Here is a 12,830-nt window from a genome sequence, read left to right on the forward strand (position 1 = left end):
TCAGGGCCCGAGGTCCCTGTCCAGGGAACCCGTCTGCCGGTCCGCTCACTCCCACTACAGCTCCCAGCCGGTTCCGGTCCCTTGCGCCCCTCCTCTCGGCCGGCCCCGGCCGGACCCTCCCGCCCCGGGGCCCCCCGACCCGCCTCGAGCCGCCGGGTGCCCTCCGGACCCCCCTCGGATGGCCCCTCACTTCGTCTCCGGGCCGGTCGCGGTCCCCTCCCGCCCCCCCGGCCGTCCCGGCGGCCATTGCTCCAAGATGGCGGCGGCGGCGGCGGCGGGTGAGGCCGGGCCGGGCCGGGCGGGGGGTCGTGGGTCCCGGGGCGGCGCTCACCTGCAACTCAGCGCGCTCGGCCTCCCAGCGGGCCTTCTCCGCTTCGAAGCGCGCCCACTCGTGCTGGATAAAGTGCAGGATCCCGGGCAGGCTCAGGGGCTCGGGTCCCGCTGTAGGCCCGGGGCTGCCTCCGCCGCCGCCTCCCTTACCAGCCGGGCCGGGCCCCGGGGCAGGGGCAGAGGGCAGGGCCGTCCCCGTCGGGCCGGGGCCCGCGCCAGAGCCCAGCGGGCGGCAGGAGGAGGCGGCGGCGGCGACCGCGGCGGCCGCTCGCTCCTCCATCATGGAGGCCCCGGGGCCGGCCCGCGCGCCCGCTGTGTCTCGCGCGCCTGCGCGGCCGCACCACCCCCCCCCCCCGCCCGCGCGCGCACTCGGCGGGGGCCGGGTGGGGGGGGGCCGGTGATGGGAACGAGGCCGGGCGCGCGCCTCGCCCACCCGGGTCGACCCCGAAAGCGCGCGCGCACGTGCGGGTGGGCGGGAAGGGGCGGGGCGGAGGCGCGGGCCCCGAGGAGGGCTAACTGAGACCCAGACCCAGCGCGAGGGTCGCGCCTGGAAGAGCGGGACTTTGGGAGGAGCCGCTTTCTGCCCCTCTCCTCCTGCTTCGCCCCAAAGGAAAATTCTAACTCCCTCCAGACCGAAGTGTCACTCTCCTTGACCCTGTCCCTCTGAGAGAAAGGGCGACCACCAGGGGTGGTTTCAGCAATGGCCCCATCCTCTCTGATCCTGGCCCAGGTCGGTAGTCATGGTAACCCTTCCCCAGCCTGGAACCCTCCCCCTTTGTGGTTTGGAGCCCCAAACCTCACCTGTCCCTGCCCCAGGAGGAGGTTGCTAAGGTAACCTAAGTCCCTGGTGGTCCTTCTGTCCCCACCTTCATTTGGTTACTATGGCAACGTCACCTAGCACCCAGGTAGAAAGGACCCCAGCTCCAAGGACACTGATTGCTGAGAGAACACCTCTTTCCCAACCCCTCCCCGTAGCCACCCAGCTGGGATTACCATGGCAACCATTTCCCCTCCTCTTTCTCATGGTGGGAGGTCCATGGACCAAACCAACCAGGTGTTTTTATTTAGAGAAGATGCTCTGCTGAGGAGGCGTTGCTATGGTTACAGGGCCTGGACCAGGAGATGGAAACAGGGAAGGCCAACCCCTGGTTACTATGGTAACAAGGACAGTCCCCCTTCCCGTGACCTTAAGAACCAGGCCCACCAAGGTGGAGGACAGTTTTAAGATTGGGTCTCAGGATGGAGTAGGTCTAGGGAAGGGGTTGTCATGGTAACAGCTTTGGTCACTTCTAGCCCCACCTTTCTGGACACATTCATAAGAAAGGGATGGTTATAGATTGCTGTGATAACTGACATCCTTCCCACCCATTCCTACGACACCCCAGGTGGTGCCCGAGCATATGGAACTTCAAAGAGAAAGGATTCTCTGACCTTCTCATTGCCACTTTTGTAGGTAAGGTGAAATCGTACTCTACTGTGCAAAATTGGCTGATTTGGGGTTTTCTGGTTCTCGTTCCCTCAGCAGTGCGGCTGAGCTGGGCTGGAACTGCCCACCCGGAGCTCCCGCAGCAACCGAGGAGGTAAGACGTTCCTCAGTGTCACCAGCACTCCTGTGGAAACTGCCCTTCCCCTATATCGTTCATTTTCTTTGCCTGTCACGTTCCCATTCCACAGATGCAGCAGCTGAGGCTCAGTCCCGAGCAGAGCTCAGGCCAGGTGAACCCAGGCCTAAAGTGAATCCAGATCCGCTTACATTGTTTTGTGGGGAATGGAGAGACAAAGTCTCAGCTTTACTGACCTCTCCCCCCCGACCACCTTTTCTCTATCACAGCCCCCCCTCCCCGCTGGTTTCCTGACCTATCTGGAAGTTCTGTGTGTGATTTTTATCTTCCTACCTCTAGAGGCCCTGCCCAGTGACTGCTTCGATCTTTCCCTGTCCCCAGAACACAGGGTCTGGCACACAGGGTACTCAGTTAATATCTGTCTTTTGGGCTAATGGGTTGAATTTATTAAGTAATGTGCCATATTCAGCTTTGAAAACACCTGTCAGGTTAGGGCCGCAGAACGCTCACTGAAGGTGGACAGTGAGCTGGGCTGTCTGAGTGGACCCAAGGGAGACAGCAGAGCTTATTGGTTGAAAACATGGCTCTGGAGCCAGTGTTGTGGGTCAAATCCTGGGTTCACCACTTCCCAGCTATGTGGCCTTGAATGAGTGACTTCACTTCTCTGTGCTTTTTCCTCATCTTGAAATGTAATCAGAACATGAAAATTGAACAAGGTAATTTAAGTAAGGTGCTTAGAAAGGGATCCGGCCTATTGTGAGCAGCTAGAATTGTTGATACTATCATCGTATTGTGAGTCAGAGAAACAGAACATTTGGACCTTCAGAATCATCATTTCATACCCTTTGCCTCCATAAAGGAGTTTTGAGCCCTTATAGTTGGGGAAGCCAGGACCAACCGTGTTAGGGTACTGGATGATTCCTTTCTCTTCTCTGGTCCCCTCACCTGCTGGTCTGGCTATAGTACCCACTGGTCTCTGAGGACCCGATTTCTGTCCTCTGTCCTTCTGGGCACCTCTGGCCCAGAGTCAGCCAGACAGGGCATGGCGAGAGCCAGGGCCTGGGCGGTAGAGATCAGGGTTCTCCTTGAGTCCTTTCTGTCTCTGAACCACAGTTTCCCCATTGGAACAACTGGAGTCAGCCATTCGTGCCACACACATTTATTGAGCACCTGCTGTATGCCAGGCACTGAGCAAAATAATAAGTAAAATCTATGTGATAACGACTAGGGGAGAAGAATGCAGGGATGGGGCACAGGAAATTTGTAGGTGATAGGGAGATGCATTTGGAAAAAGAGTGGACAAAGAAAGGGCTCACTGGACAGGTGACATCTGAGCAGAGGGCCATGAGGGAGGAGCCATGCAGATACCTGGGGGAGAGCGTCCAGGCAGAGGGGATAGCCAGTGCTTTGGCCGCAATGCCCTGGGAGTATTTGAAGACTGGTGTTTGGTGGCCAGTGCGGCTGGAGCTGACAAAGTCAGTGAGAGAGGGTGAGGGATCACGTGGGACCTTACGGACCCCGGTGGAGACTTTGGCTTTTCCTTTGAGTGAGTTGTAATCCACAGAAGGGTTTGAGCAGATGCAGGACTCAAATCGAATTTGAGTTTTCACAGGATCCCTCGGGGGGCTGAGTGGGGAACAGACTGGGGGGGATGAGAACAGAGCAGGAAGATGGTCTCTTTAGAATCTTCAGAAGATTCTAGAACCATCAGTGGTCTCTCCTGTGCTTCTGTGTACATAAGCTCTAAGATTCTAAGATTTTGAAGACCCCAGAAGATTCTATGGTTCCAGAGCCCGCTCCCCCCCCCCCCCAGTAATGTGAGGTCAGGGTTATTGTCTGTCTCTGTGTGCTCTGTGTCCGCTGCTGGGTCCCCAGTGCCTAGAACAATGCCTGGCATATTGTAGGAGTTCCACAAAGAGGGAAGAACCGAAGGAAGAATCAGTCTAAGATCCAGAAGGTGATTCCAAGGTTTTAAAGAGCAACTCCGACTCTTAAGAGCCAGCGAGCTGGGTCCGAGAAGGACAGGCAGACCTGGGACAGGTGAAGAGGGGTAGGAGGCCATTCCTGGTAAGAGAGAGAGAGGAGAGAGGAGGCAGGAAGACCCGGGGCCCCAAGCCACAGTACAGAGTCTGGCTTCAGGAACCTGAGGCCTTCTAGACTCCGAGAACCCTGGCCTTGGGCATCAGTTTTCCACCAGGTGCACTTTCAGCGCCCACCCGTGGGCTAGGAACACAGAGGTGATCGAGGAAGCCCTGGCTTTACCCTCCCGGGTCTCACAGTCTAGTAGGGCAGACAGACCCATCCTCAGATGATACCCAGCCAGAATGGGCAGGGCTGGGATGGGGAGCCCAGGGGCTTCCAGAGCCCATAGAGGACTTCTGACCAAGCCTGGGGTTCAGGGATGGCTTCCTGGGGGAGGAGGCATCAGAGCTGAGGCCTAAAGCATAAGGAGGAGTTCTCCAGGAGAAAAGAAGCATGGGGAGAAGGGGTGTCCGGGAAGGGAAATCTTTTAAGCAGAAAGAACAGAATGTACAGAGGCCTAGAAATAACATCTGTTGGAGGAAAAGTCCACGGTGGCTTAGGCAGAGTTTGACACATGGCAGGAGATGGAGTTGGACTGGTGGGCCAGCAAGAGACCCAAGGTCACCCAAGGCCTTGCGGGAGGTCGTAAGAAACTTGAACTTTTTCCTCAGGGTACTGGGTAGCCATGGCAGGTTCTGCTCAGGGAGGGAGAGGTCAAGTTTGTGCTTTATGAAGACCCCTCCGGGTGTCACGAGGAGCGGACTTGGTCAAGAGACCAGGGGAGGCTGAGTGGGGATTTGGGTGGACCAGGAATGAAGGGGGAGCTGTGGTCAGAAGTATTGAGGAGGGGGCGCCTGGGTGGCACAGCGGTTAAGCGTCTGCCTTCGGCTCAGGGCGTGATCCCGGCGATCTGGGATCGAGCCCCACGTCAGGCTCTTCCTCTATGAGCCTGCTTCTTCCTCTCCCACTCCCCCTGCTTGTGTTCCCTCTCTCGCTGGCTGTCTCTATCTCTGTCAAATAAATAAATAAAATCTTAAAAAAAAAAAAAAAAGTATTGAGGAGGTAGGAAGATTAGCCAGGTCTCTGATGTCCGCTTTCTGGGAGGAGTAGAAACCTGTGGAAATCCTTCATGGGGAAACTTTTTTTTGAGTATTTGCTGAGCCCAGAGAGTTAGTTACACCTCAGGTGCTGGAAACCAGCCAGAGCTTCGCGTTGTGATGGGGACAGGGTGACAGCGCCATCTGGGGGTTGCTTAGGAGTGCCGCGGATGAAGGAAGGGTGGGTGTGTCCGATGGCCCCTAGCCACGTATCTTAAGAGGCTGCCCAGTCCCCTTTAAAAAAATATATAGATAGCGGCGCCTGGGTGGCTCAGTCGTTAAGCGTCTGCCTTTAGCTCAGGGCGTGATCCCGGAGTCCTGGGATCGAGCCCCACATCGAGCCCCACATCGGGTTCCTCCGCTGGGAGCCTGCTTCTCCCTATCCCACTCCCCCTGCTTGTGTTCCCTCTCTCGCTGGCTGTCTATCTCTCTATTAATAAATAAATAAAATCTTTAAAATAGATAGATAGATATAGATATTTTATTTTTATTTTATTTTTTATCTATTATTTGGTAGGACTTAGCATTCAAGGTATTTTTTTTAATTTCAGGTTTTTACTTAAATTCTGGTTAGTTAACACATGGTAAAATTGCTTTGGTTTTTGTTTTTTAATCAATTACTGGTCAATATTAAAAATTGGGATAGTTGTGATTTAAGAAAACACTTCTAGCTTCCCTTGCAAAACCAAACCGATCTGGCTGACCATCGGGAAGGAGATGACCAGATGGCACAGGATTTGAGGAAGTGCGAAGGGGACCGTGGGGGAGGGGCTTGGCAGGCCAATGCTGAAGCAGCAGCCTCACCCTGGAGCCCAAGCCAGAGTGGGAGAGGGACAGGAGAGACAGATCAGGGGGGGCTTCCTGGAGGAGGGAATGGTGGAGCAGAAGGTACAAGCTGGGCCTGGGAATGGAGTGGGACATTTATAAGTGAACCGGAACCTGAATGAGAAGTTGCCAAAGAAAAGGATAAAGAGTAGGTGCGATTGAACAAGGAAGAAGGGAAGGTAAATCATTCGATAAAACCTTGCTGAGCACCAGGCTCTGTGCTGGGTGGAACTAGGGACCAGCAGTGATTGAACCAAGCTCAGAACCTGCCCAGTGGGAGGACAGATACCTGTGCCCACGCAGAAATGGGGTGGAGTGGTGGGCTAGGGTGGGAGAAGCCAAGGAGCTGAAGGAGCCCAGAGGGGGTGGATGAGAGGTCAGAGAGGGCTTCCTGGAGGAGGCGAAGTCGGAGCTGAAACCAAATAGAGAAAGGGATGGGAGAGAAGGGCAGCGCTGAGGAGGGGAGGGGTGGGGGTGGGGCAGGAGGCTTCTGACAACCAGCTCCAGCCTCCCCTTTCGTTCTCCCCTCCCCAGGATGCCCTGGAAGCCCAGCTAGGGCCTGACTGTGGCCCCATGCGTCTCACCCGCTGCCAGGCTGCCCTGGCAGCCGCCATCACGCTCAACCTCCTGGTCCTCTTCTATGTCTCATGGCTGCAGCACCAGCCCAGGAACTCCCGGGCCCGGGGTCCCCGCCGTGGAGCTGCTGCCGGCCCCCGAGTCACCGTCCTGGTGCGGGAGTTCGAAGCCTTTGACAACGCAGTGCCTGAGCTGGTGGACTCCTTCTTGCAACAGGACGCAGCCCAGCCAGTGGTGGTGGCCGCCGACACGCTCCCCTACCCGCCCCTGGCCCTGCCCCGCCTTCCCAACGTTCGCCTAGCGCTGCTCCAGCCCGCCTTGGACCGGCCCGCCGCGGCCTCGCGCCCTGAGACCTATGTGGCCACCGAGTTCGTGGCCCTGGTGCCCGACGGGGCGAGGGCCGAGGCACCGGGCCAGCTGGAGCGCATGGTGGAGGTGCTCCGGGCGGGAGGGGCTCGCCTGGTGGCCGCCCCCGTCGCCTCGGCCAACCCTGCCCGGTGCCTGGCCCTGAACGTCAGCCTGCGGGAATGGACGGCCCGCTATGGCCCCGCGCCCTCCGCGCCCCGCTGCGACGCCCTGGACGGAGACGCCGTGGTGCTCCTGCGCGCCCGTGACCTCTTCAACCTGTCGGCGCCCCTGGCCCGGCCGGTGGGCACCGGCCTCTTCCTGCAGACGGCCCTGCGCGGCTGGGCGGTGCAGCTGCTGGAGCAGCCGTTCGGCGCCGCGCGCCAGCCTCCCCTGGCCACGGCCCACGCACGCTGGAAGGCGGAGCGCGAGGGGCGCGCGCGGCGGGCGGCGCTGCTGCGCTCGCTGGGCATCCGCCTGGTGAGCGGGGAGGGCGGGCGCCTCGAGTGGTTCGGCTGCAGCAAGGAGACCCCGCGCTGCTTCGGGACGGTGGTGGGCGACACGCCGGCCTACCTCTACGAGGAGCGCTGGACGCCCCCGTGCTGCCTGCGCGCGCTGCGGGAGACCGCGCGCTATGTGGTGGGCGTGCTGGAGGCGGCGGGCGTGCGCTACTGGCTGGAGGGCGGCTCGCTGCTCGGGGCTGCCCGCCACGGGGACATCATCCCGTGGGACTACGACGTGGACCTGGGCATCTACCTGGAGGACGTGGGCAACTGCGAGCAGCTGCGAGGGGCCGAGGCGGGCTCGGTGGTGGACGAGCGCGGCTTCGTGTGGGAGAAGGCGGTAGAGGGCGACTTCTTCCGCGTGCAGTACAGCGAGAGCAACCACCTGCACGTCGACCTGTGGCCTTTCTACCCCCGTAACGGGGTCATGACCAAGGACACGTGGTTGGACCACCGGCAGGATGTCGAGTTCCCCGAACACTTCCTGCAGCCTCTCGTGCCCCTGTCCTTTGCTGGCTTCGTGGCTCAGGCGCCTAACAACTACCGTCGCTTCCTGGAGCTCAAGTTTGGCCCCGGGGTCATCGAGAACCCCGAGTACCCCAACCCGTCACTCCTGAGTTTGGCAGGAAGCGGCTGAAGCTCCAGCCCCCGCTCCTGGGGTGTGAAGAACACGCGTGCACGGGGAGCTGTCCTTTGCTTTGGTGCTGCTGGCATTTGGTGGGCGGGCCGGGGATGCCAAGCTGCCTGGTGAGGCCCAGCACGGTCCTGGAGTTCGAAGACATGCCCTGCCCAAGATTTCCAAGAGCTTGGGTTTTATTTAGAGCACGGACAGCTTTGTAAAGAGGAAGAAGTGTACGTTCTGCGGCTGGACTGCCGCGATTAAAACCCCAGCTCTACCACCTACTCGTTATGCAGGCGTGGGCGAGTGTCCCAGCTTCTCGGCGTGTCCGTTTCCTCCAGGATTTAGTGAATGCCCTCGCAGCGTAGCTCACAAAGAGCCTGCCGGGCGCTTGGTGGCTGGGGTTGCTTCGGCCACTAGAGGGCGCCTTCGTCCTGCTCTGGGGCCAAGGCCCGGGTAAGCCCGGGACCTCCTCCGGTAGCTTTCCTAACTCTTGAGACTTTGGGCTCTCTAATCCCCTGGTCCTGGCGGGGAAGAATGGCTATCTCCCTTCTTCCAGAATGGGATCTCCTTGCCTCCTGGGAGAGCCCTGTGAGGTGCATGCTGCTGTTAACCCCATCCTACAGAGGGGGAAACAGACTCAGCCCTGAGCTGCTGCTGTGGTTAAGAACCGGGCTCTGGATGCCAGACCCACTCCGTATTAACTGCGTTACCTCATTGTTTTAGCGCCCTGCACCTGTTAGCCCGCTTGCAAGGCGGGGTAAACAGCAATCATAGCTCACATTACTCAGCACGTATGGTGTTGCCAGGCATCCTTCTCAGCGTTTGACAAGGATTCACTGATGGACCTCTCACCTCAACCCTCTGAGGCGCGAGCTGCTGTTATTCCCATTTTACAGACGAGCACACAGAGGCCAGAATGGGAAAGTCACTTGCCCAAGGTCAGACAGCTTAGGAAGTGACGGAGCAGGGACTTGAACCCGGGCAGTCAGGCTGGAGCCCACACTGAAGTTGGATGCTCTGCCCCTCTCTAGCAACGTTACATGAGAGGGGGGTCCCGGCAGGCCCCACCACTTAGCAGGTGAAGCCATGGTGGCCTTCCTTTTGTCATCACGCGCCCAAGAGTAAACGCTGTTTGGGCAAGCATCCCCAATATGCGTATTTATTTATAGATTATATACAGGTACTACGATCGTTCTGTATATGAGTAATAAGGCTTAAATTATTCCATTTTAAAATTTAAAATAAATATAGAGGTTTTTGTTTACTTGGCTCATCTCGGTGACTTGTCCTGCACACCCCCTGGGTGTGTGTAGCCAGCTTTTGGGAACACGGGCTCTGAGGCATGAGAGGCCTGGGGTCAAAACCCAGTGCTGCCACTTTCTCCCACTGGGAACTTGGGCCACAGTGACCCTGCCTCTCTGAACCTCTGCTTTGCACCTGGGAAATGCGGGTCATGAACGTTCACCCCACAGGGGTGCTGTGAGCCACTGGAGTGGTAAAGGGCTCAGGAATCAAGGCTGGGTTTGGCTCCCAGCGTGGCCACTTACTTCCTTGTGATCTTAGGCAAGTCACTGCCTCCTCGGACCTATAGGTTGGGTGTGGGGGATGGGTGATACTGCAGAAGCACGAAGCCCTTGGAGGAGGCTGCGTCACAGACCAGCAAGAGAAGGTAATGCAAGTCGGGCCCAATCTCAAACGTGGCTCAGACATCCAAAGTCCAACTTCTTAGAACACAGCCTCTATTTTTAGCCACTGAACCTGCAAATGGCTCCCAGAGACTGTTGGGTTTCCATGGAGCATTCTGGAAACATATGGGGATGATTTGGGTTATCACTGGGATGGGGTGGTGCTTTTGGCTCTTGGGAGGCATAGCCCAGGGGCGGAGATGTCATAATACTGCAGGATGTCTCCGAACAATAAAGCACCGGCCCGGTTTTGAGGTGTCCCATTGGACATTCATGGAAGTGTGATGTTCGAAGTCTTTTGCAACTGGTATGATGATATAAATTAATATATATGTTAATATATGCATCAAAATGTTTAAATATTTCTTTTTTCTTCTCTGAAGAATGGAAACGCTCTCTCTCTAGATACATATTTCTTTGACTTGTTTGCCAAGAACCTAAGCTGAAGCTCAAATCATTCTTAAATCATGCAATGATTTTGTTTGATCTAGAAACTTACTTAGAAATTGGTGGTGCAATTTCTTGATTGATATGCTATATATATATATATATATATACACACATACACATATATATTCATTTATTTAATTACTTAATTTATTATATAAAATATATATAAAATAACCCTGGCTTAGCTGTGATTTGATAAGAGAACCACATCCAGTGCTTCTGGCAACTTCCCATTAAACCGAGTGCCATTAGGTGACTTGGGGTCTCAGCAGATAAAGAATTTTTCTTAGCACTATCCACAGTGTTTTGGCGTTTTCTCCTCTCTTCCTTGTTCCTGAACTAACAACAACTAGACTAAAAACTTCTGTAGCTCTTATAATATTGCCTGACAGCTCTGTGTAATCAGTACCTTTATCATCGACTGGGTAATCGTACAACAGAAGACCTATTGCAACAATTAACTTGAATTAATGAGTTTATATTAGGATGTGTTATTACTGCCTTTTAGTGCTTTCTCAATTCCTCTCGTACGATTAGCCAGAACAGAAGTATTTCGATATTGTAAAAACCAGCACATCCATACTAGTGCAGAGTAACCAAAACCCGGTTAAGAATGATCGGAGCCCTGTTGGTTGAGCGTTGGTTGAGCGTCTGCCTTCAGCTCGGGTCATGATCCCAGGGTCCTGGGATCCAGCCCCGCGTCCGGCCACCTGCTGGGGGGTGGGGTGGAGCCTGTTTCTCCTTCTCCCTCTGCCATGCCCCCCCCCCCCCGCTTGCGCTCTCTGGCTCTCTCGGTCAAATAAATAAATAATATCTTTAAAAAAAAATTATCTGAGCCCTGGGCAGGGGTGCCTGGCTGGCTCAGTCGGAAAGAGCATGCAGCTCTTGATCTCAGGGTCGTGAGTTCAAGCCCCACGTTGGGGGTAGAGATTACTAAATAAATAAATAAATAAATAAATAAATAAAACAAACAACTTCAAAAAATAAATAACATAAAATCATGTGAATCATGTGCAGGTAGGTTATACTATCTACGACCTTCATTTCAGCAGAGCCCAGAGGATTTTCCCAGAGCTGACATTCAAGCCAACACATGCACGGCTGTGGCCACGATGGTGATTAAAACATGAAAATATCACATTAGAGCTTACTGATCTGTTGGTAAATGGTCATCGCCATGGACGACCCCTCCCCCCATCATTACCCCCCTGGCTCTCCATGGGGACTCCCTGGACTTCTCCCCTCCAGCACCCCAGCAGCCAAAGGGTTAACACGGGGCACAGCCGGAAGGAAGGAGGTTCATGTCTCCAGTGCTGTTGGATGCATTGCTCCCTTTACCAAGCAGTAAATATTCGTGTATCCTTTCTGGGCGTTACAGAAGATTTGCTATGGAAAGTCGATGGCAGGCAAAACACCTGTGTCCAAATGCGCCTTGTATACAGTAGCCCCAAACCGGAAACCACCCAGTGTCCACTTCAGGTGACTGCATACACAGACTGGTACACCCAGACAGTGCAATACTCGTCGGTGATTAAAAACGAAAAGGAATGGGGCGCCTGGGTGGCACAGCGGTTAAGCGTCTGCCATGGGCTCAGGGCGTGATCCCGGCGTTATGGAATCGAGTCCCACATCAGGCTTCTCCGCTATGAGCCTGCTTCTTCCTCTCCCACTCCCCCTGCTTGTGTTCCCTCTTTCGCTGGCTGTCTCTATCTCCGTCGAATAAATAAATAAAATCTTAAAAAAAAAAACACGAAAAGGAATAAATTGATACGTGCAGAAACATGACTAAATCTCAAAGGCATTATGCTATGAAAGAAGCAGGACACAAAAAGCCACCTGCTATAGGATTCCACTAATGCGAAATTCTCTGAGAGACAAACTAATCCTCAGTGACCCAAAGCAGATCAGTGGTTGCCTGGGCCTGGGGGCGGAGGGGGGGATAGAATGCAAAGGAGCACCGGGTTATTTGGGGGGTGGGGTGGGAATATCGTGTATCTTGATTGTGGTGGTTTTCACTAACTCTGCATCTGTCCATTTTATCCGATTACCTACTTTAATGGATGTAGTTTATTGTATGCAAATTATACCTTAATAAGGTTGACCACCCCCCAAAAAAAGCAGATTGGGGGAGGGAGTCCGACAGGCCCAGAAACATTGTCGCAAGGAGAGACAAAGCTGTCATTCCCCTGCGCCTGCCAGCCCCCTCATCCCGTTACTATGAGTCTTTAGAATGCCGGTCCAAGCCCAACACAGGGCTAGTGTGAGCACTCCCTCCCAAGCCAGGCTCCTTCGAAGGAGCAAGAGGGGTGTCCCAAAAACAGGGGTGGATGGAGAAAGGGAGAGGGAGGTGCGAGCAGGGCCCCGGGAGGGTGGCCGTCCAGGTGCTTTTCCTTCTGTTCTTATGTAACCTTCACAGTGGCCTTTGGGAGAGGCATAACAGAGCCATCGTCACCAGAGGGCGAGACTCCACCGTGCTTACACAAGGAGGCAGTGCTGGCAGGCCACAGAAGCAGGACCTCAACCAGGTGACAGCCTCTTCTAGCCAGGCAGCGCTGTAGCTGAATGAAGCCCGATTCATTCATTCCGCATGTGCCAGGCACCATGCTGTACTCCGGGCCGACAGTGGTGAACAGGACAGAGATGGCTCCCTCGTGGAGTGCACATGCTAGTGGACACCAGGTCTGGGAGCCCCTGTCCACACACAGGAGGCTTGAAACAGTTCCAGACTTTTTAAATGACCCAGACCAGCATCTTAGGCAAAATTAGTGGCATGTGCCCAGCAAGTCTTGAAAATGGAATCGAAAAATGGGGAA

The 12,830-nt window shown here is 55.4% G+C and overlaps 2 protein-coding genes across 5 annotated transcripts in view; one reads left to right on the top strand and one right to left on the bottom strand.

Moving 5' to 3' along the window:
- STRN4 (striatin 4) overlaps positions 1-647 on the bottom strand; it is a 25,915-nt gene extending 25,268 nt beyond the window's left edge. For 2 of the 3 annotated variants that reach the window (XM_045776285.2, XM_045776284.2), the window contains exon 1: positions 332-647. In XM_045776285.2, the coding sequence (XP_045632241.2) occupies positions 332-613 (282 nt within the window). In that variant the 5' untranslated portion in view covers positions 614-647. The remainder of the gene's footprint in view (positions 1-331) is intronic. The other variant, XM_045776286.2, reaches the window with a different exon arrangement.
- Positions 247-9,146, top strand: FKRP (fukutin related protein). Of its 2 annotated transcripts, none has more exons than XM_045776324.2 (3): positions 247-278; positions 1,853-1,910; positions 6,371-9,146. In XM_045776324.2, the coding sequence occupies exon 3, from the start codon at positions 6,410-6,412 to the stop codon at positions 7,895-7,897; it is 1,488 nt and encodes a 495-aa protein (XP_045632280.2). In that variant the 5' UTR covers positions 247-278; positions 1,853-1,910; positions 6,371-6,409; the 3' UTR covers positions 7,898-9,146. The 2 variants fall into 2 exon arrangements, with proteins under 2 accessions (XP_045632280.2, XP_087727061.1); XM_087870935.1 differs by having other exon boundaries at positions 265-278; positions 1,856-1,910.
- The last annotated feature ends 3,684 nt before the right edge of the window (positions 9,147-12,830 follow it).

This window comes from Ursus americanus, chromosome 21 (genome assembly GCF_024610735.1).
Source record: "Ursus americanus isolate L20-20 chromosome 21, mUrsAme1.1.p, whole genome shotgun sequence".
In the NCBI taxonomy this organism is placed as follows: domain Eukaryota; kingdom Metazoa; phylum Chordata; class Mammalia; order Carnivora; family Ursidae; genus Ursus; species Ursus americanus.

What these genes read in the sequence shown, in the direction of transcription:
- FKRP (XM_045776324.2), top strand. Translation starts at nt 6,410, where the DNA reads ATGCGTCTCACCCGCTGCCAGGCTGCCCTGGCAGCCGCCATCACGCTC.